This window comes from Polyodon spathula, chromosome 7, assembly GCF_017654505.1.
Source record: "Polyodon spathula isolate WHYD16114869_AA chromosome 7, ASM1765450v1, whole genome shotgun sequence".
In the NCBI taxonomy this organism is placed as follows: domain Eukaryota; kingdom Metazoa; phylum Chordata; class Actinopteri; order Acipenseriformes; family Polyodontidae; genus Polyodon; species Polyodon spathula.
The window spans coordinates 19,098,886-19,125,086 of record NC_054540.1 but is presented as its reverse complement, the minus strand read 5'-3'; the positions used below and the strand labels follow the sequence as shown (position 1 = coordinate 19,125,086).

The following is a 26,201-nucleotide window of genomic DNA, read 5'->3' as shown; positions in this document are numbered from 1 at the left end:
AAAAAAAAAAAATAGTTAACTTTGACACAGTTGCTGACAAATCATATGGGTTGTATTCCCCCTAAAAATAACTACGTTGTGCTCCGTTGCTGCTGCATATGTTTCGTTGGTCACTCACTTTCTCATTCAGCAAATCACATTTTGCATACTGCGATGAACTTACATGAAACAATCTACAAACCTAAAACTTCTCCTTTGCTGTGTGTTGGTGGTCAGAATATTCCCATTCGTTTGACAGAGATTTCGCTGGCCTTTCTGTCCGTATTGAATTTGGCAGCGGATTTGCACTTTCCCTTTCTGTCCCTGACTAAAGAATCCTGATACGAATAATCTGACCTCATTAAGAAACAAAACCGGCAGAAAGCCGCTAGACACATATAAGGTTCAAATACAGCATTGACCAGTATTGATCTGTCCTGGTAAGAGCAGGCAGTTTAACTGGTTGTGCTGGTTCAATAAACATAATGCTGATCAAGTTAGCTCGGGGGGAATTAAAGCCTTTTTTACACTTTCTTTTACCTGCTGGCTAACCCAGTAGAAGACCAGTCACCAGCAGTTCCTGGAATTGTAAGCAGGGTGAGTCAACTTTGGAAATATCTGCTGTTACACATCTAAGCTCTATTTACTCAAAATGGTGTTTATTACACCATTAACAATTTACATTAGCCTGTTTTCAACATGGGCTTATTAAGGAACAACCTTCTTAAACTGCTCTGCACACTTAACTATCTGAATCCTGCATATTGCATTTAATATTTTTTAGTACATTTAGTACAAATACTGAAAAGTGCATTCTTTTGTCAATGGTTTAACTTTTGTATGGCCCCTAACTGAACCAAACAGTGTTCTCACATTTGGTTCCTGAAAGAGAGAACCTACCAACCATAATCATTTGGTTATATAATTTGGTTACATAATTAGTGTGCAATTGCAGTAAGATCAGGACACCTGTGGAGGTGGTTCCCTATGAATGAATTCTAGTTGTCTTGAGAGTTAATTGGAAGCGGACAGAAGCTTGTTATCAGATAGGGCGACTTGCTTCTGATAACATATGTAGAGAAAAAGTCCAGCAAACTGTATATCAGTACTGATGTTTCTAAATTTAGTGGAACAAATTAGTGTTAGTGACGGTTCTTTTTTTTTTTTTTGGTTATAAACCATGCCTTTACCTTTTGCAATTGTCTTCCAAAAAACAACGAATAGATTGGCTCTATATAGTACAAACATGACGAGGGTTTTATTGGAAAACTACTGACTGTGGGTTCTAAACCCGGAAGCGTAATAATGTGAAAACTACAGTCAGTATCTATTTTACTAAACCTTTTTTATTATTATTTCCCACAAAAAACTCTAAAACTCCACAGTCCATGTTTGTTTTATGAAATGTTTTGCAAAAAAAAAAAAAAAAAAAAAAGCTCTACTGAGAGAAGGTAGACATTGCGCATTTTCTTTTCTCAATATCTAAATATCAACTTTTCCTTCATAATTTTTTTTTTTTTTTTTTTTTTTTTTTCAGAACTGGGCTGAGCTTGAGATAAACTTTAGTCTGGTTTAATGGCCATAAGCACAAACTATTTTGTCCATCAGATTAGTGGTCTACACTCGTTGTAACTGTATACAGCTCAATGTAAATGAGATAATCCCCTAGTCTGAAATGTATTCCACATTGGGTTGTGGTACTTTAGAAGGTGGAAATGAGCTGAGTGACAAACAGGGAACAGCTACAGTGGCGCAGGGTGATGGATCTGTAAAGCCACCCCATCACCATAACCACTAATAAAGATAGTTAATGTCTGACTCAGTATTAAAAGTAATAATTATTGAGCTTCTTCTAGAAACGTGAGCAGCGTCACAACAGTTTATAAACATAACCAACATGTGTGACAGTGTGACTGAAGGAAAGTATATATTACCATGGCAAGGCGAAAGCCCTTAACTTTTAGTGTGTGTGGGAATGTAGGAATGCAAGGTTGGCAGGAATGGGGTTAAATCTATCCCTGCCAGCAATTAGAGGTGTGGCTATTGCCAGATGAGGTCAATGGTGCATGTTTAAAAGGAAGGAGAACGCCTGTGTCTGGTGAAGGGATAAGGTGAATGTTTGTATAGCAAATGCTAGCACTGGGAAAGGTGAAGCCTCCTGAACCATTTGGTTTGCAAAAAGATTACTGAGCCAAAGCGTGTCATGCTCTTTAGTGCCATCTCTTGGTAGATCTGCACAACTGAATACATTGAGAGTAGACAGCCCCCTGTCTCCAGGGAGAAGGCATTTAGTAAAGTGGACAATTGCACTAATGTTCATGTGTTATATAGTGATATTTTATACACTTGACATACAATATCAAGCAATTTAATTTTTAATTTTCTCGGTTAAGTGGGCATCTATAATTTAAACCATCGTTTCAGTGTAAAGGAACATTTCAGTATTTTTTCTAAAGACAGAGCTCGGCCATTTTTTATTTTTTTTTTAATTGCCTGGAATATTTATTTGACATATCAACCACACATGCAATTAACCAATAAAACCTTCTTAAATCATCACACTAGAAATATAGTTTGCTTGAAATAAGACAGCATAATTTGATGAGACTTCAGCAACTGTAGTAAGATGGTCTGATAGGTAGGATTCTTCAGTGGTGCATGTAATATAGATCTAGCTCTGAAGTACAGGTGCAAAATAGTGGGTTTGAATCCCTACCGTTTCCTTTTTTAAAGAAATTGTGTACTCTGTATCTTTTATACACTTATAATAGATCAGATGATTTTTTACCAGTAATGTTTATAAAGAGCTGTGTTTGTACATACTAATGCTGTTTTGTTTGTTAATTTGAAAAATCTGTAAATGTTTATGCAAATATAAAACAAAAAGCAGCATTTTGATTAAAAAAAAAAAATTAAAAAAAAGCTCCTTTCTGTTTGACTGAAATACCACACTGAGCACTGCTGACAAAAAGAGTATGTATTGGGTAAAAAAAAAAAAAAAAAAAATCCTTCCTTACTGTTAAACATGGTTCATGGTTCACATGAACATTTGCTTCATAACAGTGTTTCCTTCAGTTGGTTCAAGTGGGGTTGAATCGGCTGAGGCTTCAGTCCCATCACTAGTGAATGCTAATACCCAGCCTATAGCACATATTGTTTTGTTTAACCTTTTTATTTTGGCCCTTGTGCCTTTTTCTTTGTGTCTTTTTGTTTATTAAATGTGCACTCTAGTGCTTAAACTGCAGTTTCCTTGTCTCTGCATCTCTTGCCTGCCAAGCAACATCTGGGCCCAGTGCTATCCTGTCACAATGACACATGCTACAAGAAAGCAACTCAAAACAACCAATCAGCAAGAGAAGTCTTACAAAGTTCTTGCCCAAAAAACTGGGACGGTTGCAGGTATGCACACCTGCGTAGAGACTCTTAAGCATCACCAGTCTACACAAATCACTTTTAATAAGAGATCGATTACAACAACCTCCTCCCTTTTTTCAGGTAATGAACTTTGAAATCAGAAAAAAAAGGTAAATACAGCTTAAACATAAAATACTGTTATATGGATCCTACTTTTTATTTTCCACACACACAGATCTGGTCAAATGCTAGAACAATTGTATTTAAACAATAGTGAAATAGCTTTATCACAAAGGTGGCAGTGGATTCAACTATAGATCTAGTATAAATAAAAATGAAGTCTCTTCTGATGTGTTGTAATAGTAAATTGTGCCAACAGCGGCAATAAAAGGTCTTACAGTCACCGTAATGTTACGGTTACAAGAAAAACAAACTTATGCAAACAGTTAGTGTGGTCGCTTTAATATTATTGACAACATAGCCACAGCAGGTTATACAAAAGTTTGAAAAAAAAATCTAAATTCTGGAAACATTACATCAATACATAAAACAATACAAGCAATTTAAATCAAAGACTTTTACAGCATTCATTCTAAACCGCACTCACACTTCAAACTAAGTGAACTAGACATAAAAACTATTTGGGGAACTCATGACTTAACTGGTGTACAACTGAATAAATTGTAATTGTGGATTTAAAGAGAAAAAAAAAAAAAATCTAGAAAAAATAATGGTCTTTCTTCATATACAGCATGTATCCCCATATGCTATTAAGTAGTAATAGAGTTTGGCCACAATAACACCTGTAATAGAGATCTGCATTTACAGCAACACACTTCAAACACAATTTACCTTTAAGTCACAAAGATACAAATTTGAACTGAAAAGTTACATATAAAAATGTTAAAATCAGCTTGTTGTAAATTGATTCCTATTTGATGATTTAAAAAAGGTGGCATACAGTACATTATTTTTGAAAATTATAGAAAATGTTCCGCAAATGTCCTAACAAAAAATTCTGTTGGAGTACAAAAGAGAAAGAAACTGACTGTGAAGCCTAATTTTATTCTTTCTTTAGCAAGACAGCGATTAGACACCTAGCATTGTGTGTTATTACTACAGAAGTGGCCATACTATTTAAAAATGGTGATTTGGCTTTCACAGAGAAAGTCGCTTTAGAAACAAAAGGCAAAACCATCTGAAAACATCAAATAACAAAAAACGAAAAGTGCATTTTCCAATCAAACACGTATTTGTTTAAAACAAATCTAATTCTGAACAAGTGAACTCTCAGTATACGCTACTTTCACATTCAGCAACATTTATTGGTTATCTATATATGCTACAGCTGAACAAAGTATTGACTTTTAGAAACTTGCATAAATCTACATTTACCGGTCACTTTAAATGAGTATTGTCGGTGCAACCTTTGGAACTATATAAAATATAAACCGCGCTAGTTTAAAGCATGGCAATATGCTCTTGGTCTTTATTTTTCCCCATCTTTAACAGTAGAACAATGTTTGGTAAATTCTGAAATTTAAAGGATAATATAGACCTGTACAAAAAAGCCAATTACACTCTGCCCTCACTTTTAGGCCTTCTTGTACCACCTTGGCCCCCAACAGGGTCATGAAAGGAGTTATTCACAGAAAGATTGGTTTCCAAGGATGGTGCTCAGAGGAGAGTGGGGTGTATTTGGACACTATTTCACAGGCTTTGTTACTTATACACCACCTCGAATTAGTGAAGCAGTTCTTCCAGTTCGGTCTCCTTCAATTTGGCATGTTCTCTCACTTCATCAAAGGTGTACGACTTAATTATCGTGCCATTTTTGAAAACTGTGTGAAGCAGATCCTGTTAAGAAAATAGATTGTTTTCAAAGCATATTTTAACTGGATGAGCTACTGCAAATATTTTATTTCCCATTATGGCATGCCCAGAAAACTAAGTTTAAAAGTCAAAAATAGATGCATTAAAAGTTATTGAAAAAACACAACATTATTACATGACGTTGTTCACTCGGTTCTTCAGATTTATGCACAAAAAGCTACTACAAAATTAACTAAATGGAAAACAAACAAACAAAAAAGAAAGCCACTATACATACCACACCGTATTCTTCCAAATCTCCCTTGCCCTCTTCAAGAGTAACATACTCCCCACTGGGTGTTTTGTGCAAGGACAGGCGACCTTTCTTTGACCTTTTATTTGGATCTGCCACTGGATCCTTGAACACGTTTACCTACAAAAAGGCAAAAGAATTTCAAGCTCAATTTCTTTGGTACAGATTCAAAATCCTATAATGAAATAAAGCTGTTTCAGTCAATACATGGCCTACATAAAAATAAAAATAAAATCATTCAGGTAAAATGCAAATAGTGCTAACTATTTCTTTAAAATTATTCATATTTTTATACCACTCATTAGATTACTAACGGTTCCCCTTTTAGCATGTGGACAACCAGTCTTTTCTGTTAATACAGGATATGCAAATAAATATAATATACTATGCTGCTGCATCCTGGTACCTTTGAATTATGACACAGGAAAGGATGAGGTACCAGGAAGCAGAAAATGGGGACCAGTGATAATATTGCAAGTGCTAATAAGAAGAAACACTGACTGTATTCCTTCAAATTTAAGACACCCTCTAATTAAAAGATGCAGACCAAATTTCCTACCCTGAATTTGAAGAAAAAATAAAACATCCAAATAAAAGAATAAAAGATACAACCTCACATATGGAGGCAGTTTGTGGCCGTATGCTGTCACACAGAGCATTACAGTTATACGCTGCTTCTCATTTCCAGTCTGCTGTCACACAGAGCATTACAGTTATACGCGGCTTCTCATTTCCAGTCTGCTGTCACACAGAGCATTACAGTTAGACGCGGCTTCTCATTTCCAGTCATGATTACTCACACCTTTTTTTTCCCCCCTTTTTGTGAACTGTGTTATCACTATGGTATACTGAAAAATACAGGGGTCTGATCAGCATTTCCGATCTGTCCAGGCTGGTACTGTTTGTTGGAACGGAGCCTAATAACGAAACACTGAAATTGTAAAAGATTCTCTTCTAATTCCTCAGAAGCTAATGACGCTTCTTAGAAAACGAGTGCCTGTATGTCACGGATGATTAGAGATTTGGCATTTTTGTTCCTTTTTCTCGGGCAGTCAGTGACGTTCCTGTTTGTGTACTTCACGTGCAGTCAGGTCTTTCGTTGTTGATTTTAATACATGCATCACTATACTTGAATTTAAGATGCAGGCCATCTGAGAAAAAAATATTTAAAAAGTGCTTCTTTAATTATGGTTTAAAAAGTGCTTCTTTAATTAGAAGGAATACAGTTGGTTAAAAAGGTCCTTTAAAAATAAGACAAGCTCGACAAACTGTAAACGGCTTCTAGAATTTAATTAAAAAAAAGGTATATCAAATATAGCATATTGGATTTAGCAGGGAGTCTCAACTTGGGACACACACGTTTTAAAATGTTTGTCTATCATACGTCCAACCAATATTTGACGACTTTAAATGACATATCTATACAAAACTGATACACAACCATTGTGAATCTAGCCCTCTCCTCTTTAAACATGATAGGCAGCATGACACATTTATATGGTCAGGAAGGTTTGGTTTTCACATGTTGCATGGTAAAAATTCAACCAAATGCTATGAGAAGGGCATTTAGGTCAACTGAACAGACACCCCATGTCTGTATAGTCTCATGGGTGACTTTTAGGACCCAGGAGTGTGCCATCTATTGAAACCCCATCACATATATTAATATGCCATGCAGTAACATATCTAATCAAATTAACCTGAAAAATAAATTAGATGTAACTGTGTATGACATACCCCCAGGCCATTGGTTACCACATAACTGCACTTGAAAGAGCAGTTTAGGAGATCTCTGGTTAATTTCTGCAGTAAGGCTCCACCAGAACCAAAGGAAATGTTTTCAATACTCCATTTGTGTTCCTTCATGCCTTCTACAATCTGAAAACAAACAGCAACACATTCAATATTCACCCACCCCCCCTCAATATATTATTTTCAACACATAAGGGAAGTCTGGAAGCTGGTTTTAGAGGCAAAATAAAAGATGTTTTTAACAAGCACAGCTCATTCATTTGGTATTGTACAAGACTCAAACAATGAACCATCTGATATCTGAACTGAATCACTGTGTAACACATGACTTTTTCAGTCTGAACAGTCAGCACTCTACTATACACAGGCTATATACTGTAAGCTGTAAGAAATAGTATCCTCCTTTTGCAGTGTTGTTGCAGTTTTAATGTGAACACTATCTTTGACAGCAGACTTTGATCTTAAAAAGAACATAAAATGAAATCATTTTTTATCAGTTTTTTTCAACATTTAGTCACAAAAGCCATTATCCTTAAGTAAAACGTTCCAGTTCCAGCCAAACAACACATATGATTTGCTCGAGACATGTCCTTCATAAAAACACGTGTTCAAAATTATAAAGTATCTGTATTTATTTGTCTTCTAAATTTTGTCCCAGTTGATTAATACAATTTGCAGCTTTGGTGCTGTTATATTAAATGGAAAAGTGCTCATACATGGGCAGGTAGACTTTACATTTTAGCTCACACTTCCAGCAAATTCAGTTCAAGAGGAAGGAAAACATCCTGTGTTGAATCTTGACACAGCTAGTTCTGTCGCAAGCATGTTCTTGACTATCGCATAATTTCAATTTGACGTCAAAGTAATTGACAAATGTAGCCTATGGAGTTTATATAACTACAAATATTAACTTTGCCTTGTACAGTTATGAATTTGAATTCTGCACACCTTTACGAAGTACAGCAATGAGCTGTTTAACCCTTTGCAGTCCTATGTTGGACCAGGTCCAACATTACAATTTTCCCTTTCCAGTCCGATGTTGGACCCTGTCCAACATCATCAAAAAGTCGTAAAGCAACGGTCTCTAGCTGTTTTTCTCCAGAAAAAGCAGAGAAAACCTTTCAATGGCCGAGTGAGACCAACAGGAGCCGAATGAAGCCAAAAGAGAAAAGAAAAAATAAATAAATAAAGGTGTATCTGATAGCCCTAAGCACCACAGAGGTAACACGGACATAAACAAAGGAGATGGGTGTTTCTGCATCCAGCGCTCAAAAAATATCACAGACATTTGCAGAGCTTTTTGAGATGTTATAGTAATAAAATAATGACTTGGATCACATTATTGAGGCGTTTGGTGACAAAACGAGTGATTAGGAGATGATTTATCAGTATGCACGACTATGAAGAGGTATACGATAAATACAGCGAACAAGGGGTGGGGCGTGGCTGGAGACGAAGTGCTGAGTGTCCTGTTGATATGCAGTGCCTTTTAAACCGGTTTTACTCTGGGGAAAAAAAAATTTAAACAGAGCATGTAAAATAAACAGCACGTGTGAAAATAAATTGGACCTGACGGGTCTGACAAGCGCTGAATAAATGGACTGCAAAGGGTTAATCTAGAACACCTATGACCAGTAAACTGGAGGTGTCTCAATACAACCTGTGACCCATTTAGCCTGGTTATTAAGAGAAGACTTAAGGTCTACAAACCTCCTGTAAAGTATTGATGTCCACACCATCTCCCTGGATAACTCTGATGTAAGGTGGTAGCACCTTAAACCCCTTACTGTTTTCTGTGGGAGCAAACTTCTTTCCCAAGATCTCCAGGACCTAGATCAAATGTGTAACAGTTAAGACGAATGCAAAACCTTAGAACAAACCAAAAAACAAGTATAATTGCATGCAACAAATCTCATTTACTAAGGCATAATGTAACTAATACTAGTTTATGTAGTTTGTATTCTTGGCTGCAGTAACAAAAATACATCATTGTTAATTTTATTTTAAGTCAATTACCTTTGGCAGCAATCTGGAAATTATGTTGCTGGGACAAACATATTTCAGAATTCAGACAAGTATTACAGTAGTCAAAGTAATTTAAAATACAAAAGTAAATCCAAGCCATGATATGCAACACTGTTACAGTAAAAAAAAAAAAAAACACACAGAAATAAAACACACAGAAGCATGAATAGGTTGTGAAGGCCTTGCTTTACCCCACTGAACTACAAAACAAAGGATGCCATATAGTAGTTTGTATTGTGCATTGTGTGTATTTCAGGCAAAAAACAGTACATAAAAAGTAGACACTGCAGGGGGGTTTTGTATTCCCTGCTATTGCCATTTCTTTGAAATAAACAGTGGCCATAGACACATATTCATAAAGTAATAACGACACTATTGAGGCTCACTTATGTCTTTTTTCTTTCAGCTACACAAAAACTGTGGAGGCCTTTGAGTGGCATATCCGTTTTTGACTCGCTTCCCAAATCTTAAACAGCACCTGTGGCTTTCGGTAGAGATGTGTGCACATCCTAATCTGGTCGGTTTACTACTTGTTGTGTACAAATTTTTAAGTAGAGGGTGAAATGCAGATGTGTTGACCCTCTGTTTTTAAAATATTAATCCATAACATCAAAAGGAGCTCTTTTTTCACTTGCCATTTTAGAAACTAAATCACATCAATTCTGGCAAGGTGGTAACTAGGTGCAAGTCAAAACATGTTTTGCATGTTTCTAGTTGATAGAAATGATGACATTTCTGGCAGACACAGACATGGATTTTTGCTTTCGAATACAATAAACACTTCTTCAATATGTGTCCTAACACCAGGAAATTATCTGTTTTAGCTGTAAATGTGCAACAAGTAATTTTTATATGCAATTGCCATCTCTATGGATTTCGGTCTTGTGAGAAGGTGGGGAAATGTATGTGATTTTATCCTGAAGTCAAATTTAGATAAAATATCTATTGTGATATACACTAAAATTAGAAAATCTATAAAATGTGTGCTTATTTATGTGTTATGTGACGTGCCAAGTAATCCACTTGACCTGTTTAAGTTGGTATATGCAACTCTTCACAAACAATCATGGGAAAACAGAAGCGGGTGCCTGTGCAACCAGATTATTCTCCAACACAGTTGCTGCACTGACCAATGTGTCCATTAAATGGTTCTGGAATGGCAAAACCTGCAGGAAACCACTACCAGAAAGAACAACTAAAGAAAGCAGGTCTTGACAGTTTGCTGTTTAAGGGTAGTGTGTGTTTAAATGAGTGAATAAACAGAAGCTTTAAGAGGTTAGTGTATGTTACCTTTAGTACGGTATCCAGTGGATTTCCTGAGTCTGGTCTGACAATAAGAGGAGCATCAGCACTGCGGGTCTCTATTAAGCTCCTCAGGTCTTCACCCCATATCTTTTCACAGGCATTGTAAATGTCATAGCTGTCACTGACTATTGATACTGGCACTGAAGGGAACTGCTTTACAATATGCTCAAATGCATCTTTTTCATAATCCTTTCCCCAGGCTGTAATAGTACTGTAAATAAAAAAAAAAAATCAGGGAGTAAATTACTTCAAGGAACATGTAGCCAAACTACAAATGCTGTTACAAAGTTTAACACCCACTTTTTGATTATAGTACTAATTAGATTAGCGATAGTTTAAATTTAAATTAATGGACTACACTTGAAGTGCTGTTGTACATGATAAAATATATTTGTGTACATTGCATCTTTAAAAGGGGAAAAAAAACTAGGATTACTCTCACATGACATTGCTGGACTGTTACTAAACTGTTTCATTTTTTTATTATTGTAAATGCCAGCAGTAAGCTAAACAGGTCTTTTCAAAACACCTTTATTTGTAGACTGAACTACTGTGTTAGTTGAAAATTGGAAATAGGATTCTGTATGAACTGTGCTGGACATTTGGTTTTCTGAAATGTTGTAAAACAATTCTTAGGTTTTTCTGCTTGTTTAATGCCAGCAATGACCAACAGGTTTTGAAGTGTCTTCAGGTGCATTACTTAGTATTACAAGAGTCTGATTCAACAAAAAAAAACGTTGTTGGTAAATATACTTATTTTAAATACCAATATTATATTTATGTTCAAATGCCATATTTAATTATGAATACATTGATAAAAAGTGGGCATTTTTGAAAAACGGAATTTAGTATTCCCAAGAATGGAACAATCAGTAGCCCTGAGGATGGTTACAATTGACGGCAGTGCAGATGTCAGTGTTTTATGCAGTAGTATAACGCAATTTTATGCAGACCACCAGTCAAGCATAAAGTCTATATATATGATAACAACAGACAGGGCTGCACAGGATCACAGGTACCTGCATGGATCTCTCAGAACTACATTTCCCATCACCCTGCTTCTCACATATGTAACAGATGGATTTACCAGTGAGCAGGAGGATAATGGGAAATGTAGTTCTGAGAGGTCCATGCAGGTACATGTGAAGCCATCTTGAGGCAGGGAATGCAATTTAAAAGTTCAAAACTGGTCAAAATGTAAAAAAATTAAAAAAATAAAAACAATACACACACCTGTAGCAACACAATAAAAAGGTCCTTATGTACCCTTTAACTGTATACACAATTATTTGTTTTGATTACAGTACTGTACTGATGATTGAGAGACATTTTGAATGTCAGATTATTGTGTGGCAGTTTAAACCGTCCATAGCTTATTGCGGGTGAATCACGTTAACACAAACGTGCCAGTTCTAAGCCATGGCGACTGTACCCAGTTTTGTTGGGGTGTCACTAACATGCATAGAGTTACCTGTGTTCTGCTGCAGGAACAGAATACCCTGGCACTGGGTCCTTGGTCCCGTAGTATTTCTTAATAACACCAATCCCTGCTACAGTGTCTGTTCCTTTGAAGTTAACCAAGTGAGCCGATGCACCTATACCAGCAGTCTAAATGTAATGTCTAGTGTTAGTTACAACCAGAATGCATATATGTACAAATATAAACTGATGACATTGATGTATTTAGTTATATCTACTGTTATTTCAAATGACGATCAACGGACTATAATAAAGTCAGGCTCTAATTTATCCAATGTATTCCTCTTTATCTGTATTTATTTATTTTTTAAATGGAGCTTTATTACCTCTTGTGAGGAGACTCCTCTGTATCCAAAGTCATGCAGTTTGTATTCTAGACGTTCCAAGTTCCCAGATGTTTCCATCAAATACTTGGCCAAAATTTTTTTCTGCTCCCTTGAGTTGGTTGCAACAGTGATTGGATACCAGACTTGGACAAGGATAGTCTGCATTAGAATGACAAGAATTAACAGAATTTAAAGACAACCTTTGAGCAAAGATCTAAAACCACGTTAATATTTCTGGACTTTATCATCATATATTTGGAACTGTTAGTCATCTTTTAAAGATACCCCTAATGTGTCCTTGTGTACAGATGTTATTTTAATGTATAACTTAATCGTTTGGATGTGGACATACAAGTTGTACTGTAAATTCAGGATGGCAGTTGTGGATCGAATAATATAACTGTCGGTCCTGTCCCACCTCCTTCAGCCTATCCCCAACATTCAAGAGTTTTGAATAGTAGCACTTTGTAAAAAGAAACCAAATTAAATGAGCATATCAGCTGACAATAACAAATGCCGAAAGCACATGAACACATATTAACTGACTAACTAATAAAACTACAGTGCCAGCAGACAGTTTTTTTGCACCAAATATTTTACACATAAAAGCAATTTATATAACTTTATCAATTTTCTAATAACTATAATTGCTTTGTATTCTTTAACAAACATGACAGTAACTCATGCTAATCTAATATGTTTTAAGATTAATAGGGCTCTAGTCATGACGCTTTAAATTACGTGTTATTTAATAATTTTTTTTAAGACCTGTTTGTAAAAAGAGTTTGATATTCATGAAACTGCTGTAGACTGAACAATTTAAAAAAGGTTGGAAAATATCAAACCTTATGTTTGTAAAAACAGACTTTGAAAAAACATTTTAATAGGTACGTAACAGCTATGTGATGGGCCCATAATCTCAAACTTTACCCTTTCTTGGCATAAGGCAGCAAAGCCACATTTCGCATTCCAAGTTAGACCCAGTTCACTTTTTATACATCTAGTACCCACAACGATGACTGAAAAGGTGACTGTCATCTAAAAAACTGCTGAGCTGGTTTTCATCATTATTAATTTCCATACATTTGGAGAAGGGGTGAGATAGCCTGTGAAATATTTACCCAATGAAATGTATAAATGTGTCATACAGACCTCGACCCAGTTGGTCAGCCAGTAGCATTCAGGATCAGTGCTCTCAACAGTGAAGAGCACGTTTCCTCTTGGAATAACACTGCCCTCAGGGACGGCCTTTATTTCGATGGGGAGATGACCATCATATTTCTGCAAATGAAATTCAGATTCAACAGATTGATTTTGGCGCACTGCTTTGTTAGAAATAAAAATGTATAAGTTACAAAGAACTCTGTACTCCAACTCACAAGCTAGAATCCCAGTTTCTTAAAAAATATGTTGTTTTTACTCTACCTAGTTACCCAGAAAAGTAACCCCCCCCTCTCCCTCCCCCCAACTGTGGCATTTATTTCATTTCCAGGCCTTGCATGAATGTGCACTCTTTAAATGAGCCCCTCTGAATATATGTGATCATGATGCGCCTTACCTCCAGAATGTAGTTCCAGCCTTTTGTATTAAAAACATCATCTTGAAAATGTTCTCTGTAAACCTCCTGGGCTTCCTGTATTTTTTCCAGAGTCACCACCTTACCTTTTAAAATAAGTTAAATATTAAATGACTTCCTGATTATTACATTTCAATGCTTCTCTTCAGGTAACTTTACGCTTTTAAAGATTAGTCAGTATATCTTCAGTTTGGCATATTCGAACAAAATGTTAAGCTTTCCAAATGCGCAGTATACAGTATCATATATTCATTTCTCAGACTTCTGGGAACATAGCTTACAACTGACCAATTCTTGGGTGGTAACATTTATTTTTGAATGTTATGGGATTATTTTATTTTATAGGATTACTTCACTCGTCAACAGAGGGCGTGGAATAGACTTTCTACAATAAACTTTGGTAACACACTCCAAAATCTGCACCACTTGTATGTTTAAAATATATATTGCTAACCATTTTTGTGTAACTTTTCCCACAAAGATACTGTAAAAATGTAAAATAAAAGGTATAATAAAATAAAAAAGGTATACCTTTCAAGTATTTATTCAGAATATACTGTAAGCCATAAAATACTGTTTTCTCATATTTCACCTTCCTGGCCTTGAAATGCTCAGTCTTTGTTTCACGGCACTCAAAGTAAGAATATACTTTGCTTGTGTTGGGAGGGTACTGCTTATAGTGAGTCACCTACGTACAAGAAAGAAAACAAAGAAAATAATGTTTTACTGTCCTGCAGAGTATTATTAGTACAGTACACCCTCGCTATAACGAACCTGTTGGGGTCCAAGCCCATTGTTCGTTATATCGAGGAATTTGTTATAGTGAAAGGATAATCAAAATAGGTCAATAAACTGTTGGAGAAAGTTAATGAGATGAGATTGTGAATAAAAATAGAATTACATGTACCTGTTCGTCTCACGTATGCAGTATTCTGCCTTTCCTTTATCTTATTTGTTAAAGAATTAAAACGTAGTACAAAAAGCAAAAATCCCGAATTGAAGCTGAACTTTTATTCAAAATCAATCTGACATGAATTGTTTCAAAGTGCACCAAATCTTAATCCAACATGCAAGAATCCCAAACTGACCTTTTATTCAAAATCAACCTGGACATGAAAAGTTCATCAGATCCTCAAGTTGTTGTTTTTTCTTTAATCATTTTTGCTTTGCCGCATGGTTGTTGAACAAGCCACAAAAGTGCTTTTTGACAACCTATATTATATGCCTGTGTTACTCTTTTTTTCAAACAATCAACATATTTTCCAACTTTGTTGCAACATAAAATTATTTTCGTTTCGGAGGCGTAGTTACACAGTGCGTATTTATTAAGACAAAAGAGTTGACTTCACTGTGGAGGTGGCATCCCGTGCGTACAGACCGGGATGTTGACACTGTGTGTTTATATTATCTTTTTTATATTTTTTTATTTTGGGTCCAGGGGCTAGGTTCGTTATAGCCGAAGGTTTGTTATAATGAAGGGCGTTATAGCGAGGGTGTACTGTGCTGTCCTCTATAACCACAGGATCATCCCCAGCTAGTACGTTACTTTTAGTTCGTTGTAATTCACCCCTCATGTTTTGTAAGGTTTAAGGTTGAATGTCAAAAGGGTTTTTTTTGTTGTTGTTTTGATTTCTACTAGAAGTTGAGGTTTGTCTGCCTGCAGCTAAACTTTAGGTCATCGAAGTAAGATGGCCAGCTAAAAAAACAAACAAACAAACAAAAAAAACAGTGTACAGAACGTTAAAGAATGTAGTAAACATTCACCCAGAAATATCATTTGAATGTAAAAATGAATAAGATTGTGGAACATTGCAGCTTTAAAATGTAGGAACACAATTGGTATTTCCCCTTGAAACATGCTTGGTCGTATTTCACTCTGTGATACATAAAACTGATATAGTAAGTTTTTTGTCTTTTTTTTTCTTTTTAAAGTGATATATCATATAAACATGGCTCTAACTAGCTATCAGAAAGAGAAATATATGGTGAACATCGTAGAGTCAACAATGAGTGGACCAACAAATACTTATTTTACAACCTGTACTGAACACAAATCCAGTGTGTTTGATGTGCAACGAATGTGTGTCAGTAGTTAAGGAATACAATGTCAAAACGCATTTTGAAACCAAACAAGGCCCGGCAGTTAGAAGCTCTAAAGTAGAGGTGCTGATCTCTTCCTACCAACGTGCTTGTGCAGCTCTTGTGCGATCTTGCACTCCTCGATTGCTTTTTGAGAAACATCAAATGTCATTATTTGGAAAATTAAACAAAACGTAGAAACATGACAACATTCCTTACTATGGGATTAATCTGTTTGTTATTACCTTATTTGAATTTTCATTTTTGTGTCAGAGCTGGAATAGCAACAAAGACAAAAGTTTATTTTGTTTTAAGTGACACACTTACATTATGATGAAAGTTTGATTGCACATCTTTACCTTACTCACAACCACACTGTCGCACAGTTCTCGCTCTCAGACTATATATTATAGTAAACCTTTAATGTCTGCAAAAGTCATGACTGGTGTGTGGTTACTGCAATCCCTGTCTGTACTTAGCAGGGTTTAGGACCCAGGGGAGCCCTGGGGCAGGCATGCATTCAGTGTGCCGGGTGAGGGAAGCTGACCTTCTATGATGACTTACTTTATGCGGCTCACTCGCCTACATAACTCCAAAAATGCCAATTCAAGTGTATTCATACCCTTTGATGCCATGATAGTATTGTCTGTAAGGTGCTAGAAATGTCATTATGATATGATGCAGAACCTAATTCTACTAATGTATAGGAAATGCAGGATTGTATGTGAACATTCTTAGAGAGTATAAAAGGGTTAGGCATAGGATGATTACTGCCATTGCCAATAAGTCAATATGGGAAAAAGTAAAGAGCTGTCATAAAGCTTGAGAAGGATAGAATAAGACTTACGAGCATTTGAGTATCCCAATTTCAACTATTGCTTCTATTATCAAGAAGTACAAGACTCATGATACTGTCACAACACTCCCTCGGTCTGGAAGAAAAAAGGTTCTTTCTCCAAAAAAAATAAGAATTGTGAGGAAGTTTAATAACAATCTGAGATTGACTGCCAAAGATATTTAAAGTGAATTGGCTGCAAGTGAGATTGGAGTTTCTGTTTCAACCACAGGTCTCAATGGTCACAGGCCAAGGAAAAAGCCAATCTTTGGAATGTCACAAGGACAATCGCTTAAAGTTTGCAAAATGGCATCTGAATGATGGATATGAGTTCTGGCCAAAGGTTTTGTGGAGTGATGAAACAAAAATCAAGTTATTTGGTCATGCTTGTGTGTTTGGAGAAAGTCTGGTGAGGCGTACAAAGAAATGAACACCATACCTACTATCGAGCATGGAGGTGGTAATAGCCTTTTATGGGGCTGTTTTTCTTCTAATGGTACAGGAAATTTCATTCCAAGACATGGTAAAATGGATTCCATAGCATACCAAAAGATAATTGGCCAACCATCTGAAACCCTCCGCTACAAAACTTGGTTTAAACCCCAATTGGACTATCCAACACAACAACGATCCAAAGCACACATCAAAATCTACATCAGATTGAGAATCTTTGGTATGAGTCTAAGGCTGTGCACAAGAGAAGTCCTTGGAATTTGAATGAACTGAAACAATTTTGCGTTGAAGAATGGTCAAAAATCACTAAAGAATCATGCCAAAAGCTCATTGACAAATATCCTAATCATTTAAAAGAGGTTATTATTGCTAAAGGTGCAACAATGAGCTGTTTGTTTCATTTCGCTGTCAGGGTATGAATACTTTTTTGCAAAAAGATTGCTTAATTAAATAATTGTAGATAAGATGTAAACTTTTGACTACAGCTGTATTATAGTATAACAGTTATACTATTACTATGTCACATAGATTTAAAAATATTTCTAATGATACTCTGTTAACTGTTCACACTGTTCTATTATTAAAATACTATTCACATGGTAAAATGTTTAAGCTTTGTTCAATATACAAACATGATGTTATATAATATTTATTATATTGCTTAACAATACTGAATCTGGCGGTCTAATAAAAATGTACATTATAAATATCATATGGGAGATACTGAAATTGGAGAAGGAATCTATGAAAAAGACCTAGGAGTTTTTGTTGACTCAGAAATGTCTTCATCTAGACAATGTGGGGAAGCTATAAAAAAGGCCAACAAGATGCTCGGATACATTGTGAAAAGTGTTGAATTTAAATCAAGGGAAGTAATGTTAAAACTGTACAATTCACTAGTAAGACCTCATCTTGAATATTGTGTGCAGTTCTGGTCACCTCGCTATAAAAAAGATATTGCTGCTCTAGAAAGAGTGCAAAGAAGAGCGACCAGAATTATTCCGGGCTTAAAAGGCATGTCATATGCAGACAGGCTAAAAGAATTGAATCTGTTCAGTCTTGAACAAAGAAGACTACGTGGTGACCTATTTCAAGCATTCAAAATTCTAAAAGGTATTGACAGTGTCGACCCAAGGGACTTTTTCAGCCTGAAAAAAGAAACAAGGACCAGGGGTCACAAATGGAGATTAGACAAAGGGGCATTCAGAACAGAAAACAGGAGGCACCTTTTTTACACAGAGAATTGTGAGGATCTGGAATCAACTCCCCAGTAATGTTGTTGAAGCTGACACCCTGGGATCCTTCAAGAAGCTGCTTGATGAGATTCTGGGATCAATAAGCTACTAACAACCAAACGAGCAAGATGGGCCGAATGGTCTCCTCTCGTTTATAAACTTTCTTATGTTCTTATGTAAATACTTTTTTTTTTATTACAAATACATTTATGAAGACGCCCTCCTACTCCTACCCCCCCCCCCCCCCCCCCCCCATCTGGCCCCTTTAAAAAGTAGGTGAAGAGCCGCGACTTAGATCATTGTCAGATCAAGAACAACATCATAAGATAAGAACTGGGTACGTATCTAAAGACATAGGCTATGCTGTTTCTCTTTTGTATTGTTTGTTGACACTTGCTGATATTTATTATTATTGTGTAGGCTATAGCCTACATGGTAGGTACACTGCAGTAGGGCAAATTGCAGTAACATTATACTCATCTTTTTAGGGCTATTTAAATATAGGTTTGTATCGCAATACACAAAATAGAGATGCTTATGGTGTGTGGTGATACCAGGTGAAACCAAGTGCCCAACCACCTGAGAAGCCTGTAGTTTGAACCTACAACTTGTAGTAAATAAATACAAGAAAAGTAGTGACAAGTTGTACTGAAATATAGGCTACCGCTGACATTTTCCAATCCATTTGATTTACAGTACATTGACAGAAATAAAAACTCCTACTGTACAGTAGTTGACCCCATTCCAGGTTTCAATTCATCAGCCACAGAGTATAAGTAACAAGCTCAGGTGTGTCTGACTAAACTCATAGTAAAACCAGGAATGGATCAAACTGCTACGCAATATGAGTCTTATTTCCATCACTGCAGCAATAAGTTACATTTAAGCACTTGTTTATATGTATGGCTGAATAAAATGTGCATCATTGAGTATATGTCAATATGTACAACACCGTGCATTTTTCTAAGTAAAATATCATTGCTGTTTCTTGTTTTTATTTAAGGGTAGCGGATACAGGCCTTCTCTGTCTACCACAAGTTTATACAGAAAAGGAAGGGAGAGAGAGCTTTTAGTCCCTGTGCTCCCAGATGGTGGAATGCACTGCCACCTCTTATCAGAAGTGAACACCAGCTGATTGATGACCAAACCAAAATTGAACTTTTTTAGATTTAACTTTTCTAAACTGAATTTTACACTGTGTTTCTCTTTAATCTCTACACAAATGACTTCTGTTTTTTTTGTATATTAGCCTTTTTAAACTGAATTCAAATCTTTGTTTCTTTAATTTCTATACAAATGTACTGTATTTGATTTTCTTGTTGTCCTGTACAGCGCTTTGATATACTTTTTTGTATGAAAGACACTATACAAATAAAGTTTGATTGATATCGTCTATGCGAGGATTCAAAGAGTAAAACTGTCTTAGTTTCAATGTATATACAATGTAAACACTAAAAAAATGTTAATGGTTGTTAACATTACTCAGTGAGCTAACTGCCACTCGTTATGAACCTAATGTAACATACATGAACAAATTTAACAGGGCTAATCTATAAACAGTAATAACATCACTGTAACATTCTTGATTAAAACAGCCATCGCAATTACATCACTGTGGCACATGAAGATGTGTTCTGCCCCTTTTCATACTACATTTACTTTCAATTTTGTTTCTTCAGAATAGGAAGAAACACCTTGCACTAAACATAAATAATATCTTAAGGAATTAGAGAAAAAAAAATCAGGTATTGTCTTTGGGGTCACTCCTGTGACATGTCTGCTTGCATTCTGGAATCCCCCAACCCTTGTTCAGTTAAAAATGTGCACATCATTGTAGAGTCTTACAGAACCCAATCAGTAAAAAAGAAATAAAACGTCAAACCGCACGTGTTGCCCTATACTTGTGAACGACAAAAAAAAAAACATCACGTTATCTACCTGCTGATATCAAAATGTACAATCTGGTGCCATTACTTAGTGCTGCCCGAGGTCCTACCTACCACTTGGCCTACAGAAAGTAGCACACAAGGGAACCAAGGAAAGCGTGATGGCCTTGGGAAGCAACGCCACCTTGTCTTTGTATACCTATTCTACTTAGAATAAAAAATAAATAAATAAACAGATATCTGACCAAACCTCGTCGTTACCTTGTAGGAATCCGTAGCTAGCAATATACTGAAGTCTGTGCCGCTGTGCTGCATCTTCTCTTTGACTCGTCCTGCTGCTGTATCAGTATCAATTGTATTCTGCACTACATGGACTCACAAGCAAGCCTCGTCGCTGGGGTAGAGCTGGACAAATAGTAGAGGCGGGCCTAACGTAACCTTCCCATTAGATACAGGCAGTGTGGGCGGGCAATGACGAATCATTGGAGGCGCGGTCTCTAACTATTCTGTGACTGCTTCTGTGAGTCTGATGTTGTTGTCAAGGACTTGAATGACTGCGTGCTGAAATAAGGCTGGAGTTCAGTGAAGAAATTCAACTGATTTTAATGTGAATATATATATATATATATATCTCACAGGACCTTTACAAATGTGTTTGAAAGTACACAGCTCTGTGTACTGTGACGTAATATAAAGATGCCCACTGTAGTGGAAAAATGTGAGCCACGCTGCTTCACTGTGGAAGATATTTTATGCCAAAATGAAAAAGAAATACATTTCGAAATAAATGTCAAAATAAATAAATACACGTCAATATAAAAAGAGAGAGATCGATTATTTATTTATTTAATTATGTATTTGTTTATTCATTCATTTATTTTTTAATTTTGTCACACAATGTCCTCCCTACTTCACTGAGTGGAAGTGCTGGGCAGTTGAATGTAAATCCTTTGAAAGGGGCTCTCCAACACCAAAAATGAAGAGAAGGTGTTGACCGTTTGTAAAGTTTGTGGCATTACATGGTTCTGGATCCGACACAGAGGTTGCATTGCGTAATTAACAATAAATACATCATTCTAAAACTAGATTCTTTCTGAAATCTGAAGAAATATTTATTGTAACTGCAAACACCCCCTCCACTGCTGAGTTTAAATATCACAGTGGGAGGAGCTTTGGTGATGACGTATTTCAAATTATGTTTAAAATCTTGACGCCGCTGAATCAGCCATTTTGTGTTGTGAAGAAGGAGGGATTTGGAAAGTGTTTGGTACTGAAGGCACCAGTAATATTTTAAGAACACGGTGAGCGAACAAGATAGTTTGCCTACGTCAGTGGAAAAAGCGAACTTTTTGAAAATGATCGAATCGATTATGGAGAAAGAAAAAGTTGTATTTTCAAGATCCAAAGTTTGCTTAGAAGGGACACGAGCTTTGGAAGAAGCGTTTGAGCTTTTTGTGCCTTGGCCCAAAGACTTTACCCCCAGTTCGGATGGGATGTGGGATTTTCTGTGTAGTTTTAAGCATGAAGGCTTTTCCCCTGTCATTTTGAGAAGCAAGGATGTTTACGGGTATTCGTCTTGCAGATCAGTTGTGCCAGATAAGAACGCTACAGGTGTTAAAAGGGTCAAGGGCTTGGCAAATGCCAAAAAGAAGGCGCCTGGCTTACGAAGAGAGAGAAAAAAGAAAAGAGGAAGAAAATCCAAGAAGCCGAACACAAGAGGTCTCGGAAATGTATTTAACTTTCTGGAAACTGTAACAAACTCTTCCTGCGCAGCAGCAAATTTGCCCAGCAGTGTAGTGTCGAATTTACCGAAAACTGTATCAAGACCAAATTCACCGGTATTTGAGTCAAACGCAATGTGCATTGTATCAAATCCACCAATCATTGATTCACCGGAGACAGTATCAAACTCGCCGTTCACTGCACTGGAGAGTCTGGAGACTGCGTCAGTCTCTTCGGACAGTACATTACCCGAGTCGCTGGAGGCAAACTCGCTGGACACTGGTATTGTGTATTGTCAAAGGACTTTGGAGGAAATCTGGAGGGCAGCAACTCCTAAAATAATTACTGTTAAAACGGTGGTGGTGAAAGACGACGTGTCTAGTGAAAAAAACACAGCTGCTGCTCGCAGAAGAGCAGAAAAACTAATGCATTTAAATTTGACACCTGTCTTAAAATTACGACGCTTAAATATGCCACAGTAACTTGTTGTACGAGTTCTGAACCAACATTATGCTGCTATATCAAACTTTACTACTGAGCGCGATACAACTGGACCTAGCTGCAAAAAAATATGTAGTGCACATAACCTCAACAAATAAATGCAGCACATACAAAAAAACAAACAACTACCAAATGGTATTAAATATTATTGATTTTTGTATTTTTTTAAACGCATTTCAAAACTTACAAAATGGTTGAAATCTGTTGCTGTTGTAAACATATTAAGCTGTGTTTTTATATTCTGTCCTGCAGGTAATTTATTTATTATTTGTATTATTTATATGGCTGTGACATCCAAGTCCATATGTACTGTATATGCAACATTTAGACTTTACAACAATTATAATCCAATTTACCCGAATTACTTCGCGTTTCTGTTATGTGATTTGCAGGGAAATAGATTACAAGCACAACAAATGATTTATTCACGAAAACTTAAAAAAAACAAACCAAAAAAAAAAAAAAAACACACACACACAACGGTTACCGGTGAATTACTTTTGACTTTCAATGATCTAGCAACAGATATTACAAGTTTTTGTTAGTTGACTATTTTGTAGATTATTGTGATACATTTCAAACTGGACTGAACAACACAGATGGTACTGCCATAACCTGTATTAATTGCAGCTTTAAGGCAGAATCATGTATCTCTTTAAATCTAATACCAGTCAGACACGAGTCTTCTAAACTCTGCCAACGTTGTTGTTTGCGGGTGTAGGGCATGAAAGTTTAAAAGTGTAATGATGTCTGTTATATAAAGATGGAGATCACTGGTTAATGGACAGTAGACATTTAATTGTGTGGTGGTAGGGGGGTGGAGTTTGAGTTTTGAAGGCTCTTGGAGGTATTACTTATTAACCTTAAGTTGTGACCAATGTACCTTGTTTGTTTTCTTTTTGTATTATATGCTGGAAAAGTGTTTTTTTTTCGGGGGGGGGGGGGGGGGGGGGGGGGTGTACTGTATGGGCATATTGATTCCTAAATACCTCAATTGTCAATTGTTTACAGAATTGTTAAAATATGAATGTGTTTTGCCAAAAATTTAGCAGGTTTTGACCTTTACTAATTAAGTTATTCTGTATTGTGTAGCTGTTTGCTTTTGTGATGTGTATTGATTCAACTTGATTTATACTCATTTAATTGTACTCTGAAGCTACAGAATAAAACATTAACATACAAAAGAGTCTGCAATAGTTCTATGAAATGTTATAAAGTAAAATGCATTGGTGTACAATTTTGTTAACTAGATTTCTACAAAAAGTGCTCCAAAACTAAATACTACAAAATAATACTACTCATAAATAACATTTAAAACAAGCTTATTGCAAAAAAAAAAAAAAAGTCATGGAACACTTGGGGAGGTTCTTCATTGGGTAGTGTACATTTTTATCAATGAAATTCCTATCCCCTCTTCACCCATTGGCCCTGAATATCAAAAGTGTCTTCAGACATTCTGAAACTCGCTGCCTCCGTCTATTTTAACCTGACACTTATCCTTAAATTCTATATAAGTGTATAGAAATTCCTTGAAATTGACTTGATTGATTCGTAAACCATAACTGAGTTTTCTGTTTTTCTCTAACAGAGCAACAGCATTAGGAGAGTAGTCATCAAAGCATTGTGTGAATACCTGCATGAAGACAAGTAATAACCTGATTAAAGATTAAGTATTATGTACAGAATTATTCACCCACTTCCAATAATGTCACATTTTGTTGAATTACAAATAATTTATGCACAGTTTTTCAAACAAACTTTTTTTTATTCAAAGCTGTAGTGGTTAAACTGAACACTTATATGAGGATGATGTTGAATGTCAGCAAAACTTGCAAAAAAAATGTACAAAGTGAAATTTACTGGTTACAGAAGTATTCAGCCCCTTAAGTCAGTACTTGGTAGAAGCACCTTTTGCAGCAATTACTGCTATGAGTCTTCTTGGATAGGTCTACTAGCTTTGACTGTAGGATGGTGACATTTTTGTCCATTCCTCACAGGAAAATTGTTCCAGTTCTGAAAAGTTTTTTGGGGATCATCAATGGACTGCAATCTTCAAGTCTCGCCACAGATTTTTGATTGGATTCAAGTCAGGACTTTGACTGGGCCACTCAAGAACATTAATTTTCTTCGTGTTCAACCACTGGCTTTGGCTTTGTGCTTTGGGTCATTGTTCTGCTGAAATGTGAATTTCCTCTCCAAAACAGGTTTTCCTCAAGGATTTGGCTGTACTTTGCACCATCCATTCTCCCCTCTATCCTGACAAGCTTCCCACTTCCTGCTGAATAGAAGCACCCCCATAACATGATGCTGCCACCACGATGCTTGACAGTTGGGATGGTGTTGACTGGGTGATGTGCAGTGTTGGGCTTGCACCAGACCTAACACTTGGAATTTAGACCGAAAAGTTCAGTTTTTGTCTCGTCTGTCCACAAAACCTTTTTCCACATCTGCAGTATTGCCTACATGCTTTTTCGCAAACTCTATACGTGCTTTAAGATGAGGCTTTTTGAGTAATGGCTTATTTCTTGCCATCCATCTATACAGGCCAACTTTATGTAGGGACCGGCTTATTGTTGATGTGTGAACTCTGACTCCCATCTCAGACACAGAACTTTGCAGATCCCTCAAGGTCATTGTTGGCTTCAGAGTGACATCCCGAACCAGTTTCCTGCTTACCCGGCTGCTCAGTTTGGAAGGGTGACCTGATCTGGGTAGTGTCTGGATGGTATGATGCACTTCACTGCTGAGAGAGATAATCAGCGCCTTTGAAATGTTCTTGTACTCTTCTCCTGCTCTGTGCCTCTCTACCACTTTATCCCTGACATGTTTCGAAAGCTCCATGGTCTTCGTGATTGCTTTGTTGGATAACTATGTGAGTTGCAGCTTGTAAGTCTTTATATGCTTGAGGGAAATTATTTACAAGTTAAACCACTTTGATTACAGACGCACTTAAACCATTTCACTATTTTTGTGACCTTTCAAGCAAATAATTTGCATCTGAGCTGATTTAGGGCTGCAGTAGCAAAGGAGTTGAATACTTATGCAGCTAAGATTAATCTGTTTTTCTACTGATAAGGGGATCACCTGAACCAAATCTTATTTAACGAGGAAAAGTATAAAAACCACTCCTGTGGTCATCACTATCCTCTTGCAATAGGACCAGCTGGATGGCAAAACAGTGCTAGTAGTACCTCAAAAGTAATTGGAATCAAAAAATAACTATTGACCATGCCCAAAGAGTTGAAAAGGAAAGTTTTGAGTGATGAAAAGAAGGGTTAAATTCTGGCTTTACTGGCAGAGGGATACAGTGAGCGTCGGGTTGCTTCCATCCTTAAAATTTCAAAGATGACGGTTCATAAGAACAAGGTCAAGCAGTACACATTGGGGACAACAAAGCTACAGACCGGCAGAGGGCGAAAACGACTCCACTGACCAGGATGACCGCCAACTCATTCGAATGTCACTCAGCAACCGTAGGATGACATCAAGTGACCTACAAAAAGAATGGCAAACGGCAGCTGGGGTGAAGTGCACGGCAAGGACGGTTCGAAACAGGCTCCTAGGGACAG

General features: G+C 36.5%; 2 protein-coding genes across 2 annotated transcripts; one reads left to right on the top strand and one right to left on the bottom strand.

The window, feature by feature from the left end:
- Positions 1 to 3,779: 3,779 nt before the first annotated feature.
- On the bottom strand, positions 3,780 to 20,831 carry LOC121318311 (nicotinamide phosphoribosyltransferase). The gene is made up of 11 exons (XM_041254832.1): positions 20,671 to 20,831; positions 14,453 to 14,609; positions 13,904 to 14,007; positions 13,498 to 13,626; positions 12,346 to 12,504; positions 12,012 to 12,148; positions 10,526 to 10,751; positions 8,921 to 9,040; positions 7,196 to 7,336; positions 5,444 to 5,578; positions 3,780 to 5,190 (listed from the first exon to the last, which is right to left on the bottom strand). The coding sequence occupies exons 1-11, from the start codon at positions 20,722 to 20,724 to the stop codon at positions 5,077 to 5,079; spliced, it is 1,476 nt and encodes a 491-aa protein (XP_041110766.1). The 5' UTR covers positions 20,725 to 20,831; the 3' UTR covers positions 3,780 to 5,076.
- An 832-nt stretch (positions 20,832 to 21,663) lies between these two features.
- On the top strand, positions 21,664 to 23,560 carry LOC121318310 (coiled-coil domain-containing protein 71L-like). Its single transcript, XM_041254831.1, has one exon. The coding sequence runs from the start codon at positions 21,765 to 21,767 to the stop codon at positions 22,611 to 22,613; it is 849 nt and encodes a 282-aa protein (XP_041110765.1). The 5' UTR covers positions 21,664 to 21,764; the 3' UTR covers positions 22,614 to 23,560.
- Positions 23,561 to 26,201: the final 2,641 nt, after the last annotated feature.

Bases quoted from the DNA above. Each gene is read 5' to 3' on its own strand.
- LOC121318311 (XM_041254832.1), bottom strand. From the start codon at position 20,724: ATGCAGCACAGCGGCACAGACTTCAGTATATTGCTAGCTACGGATTCC. The intron at 14,008-14,452 runs GTATACCTTTTT...TTATTTTAAAAG, and splicing joins TCTGAATAAATACTTGAAAG to GTAAGGTGGTGACTCTGGAA. The intron at 7,337-8,920 runs GTTTGTAGACCT...GTTTGTTTTCAG, and splicing joins ACATCAATACTTTACAGGAG to ATTGTAGAAGGCATGAAGGA.
- LOC121318310 (XM_041254831.1), top strand. From the start codon at position 21,765: ATGATCGAATCGATTATGGAGAAAGAAAAAGTTGTATTTTCAAGATCC.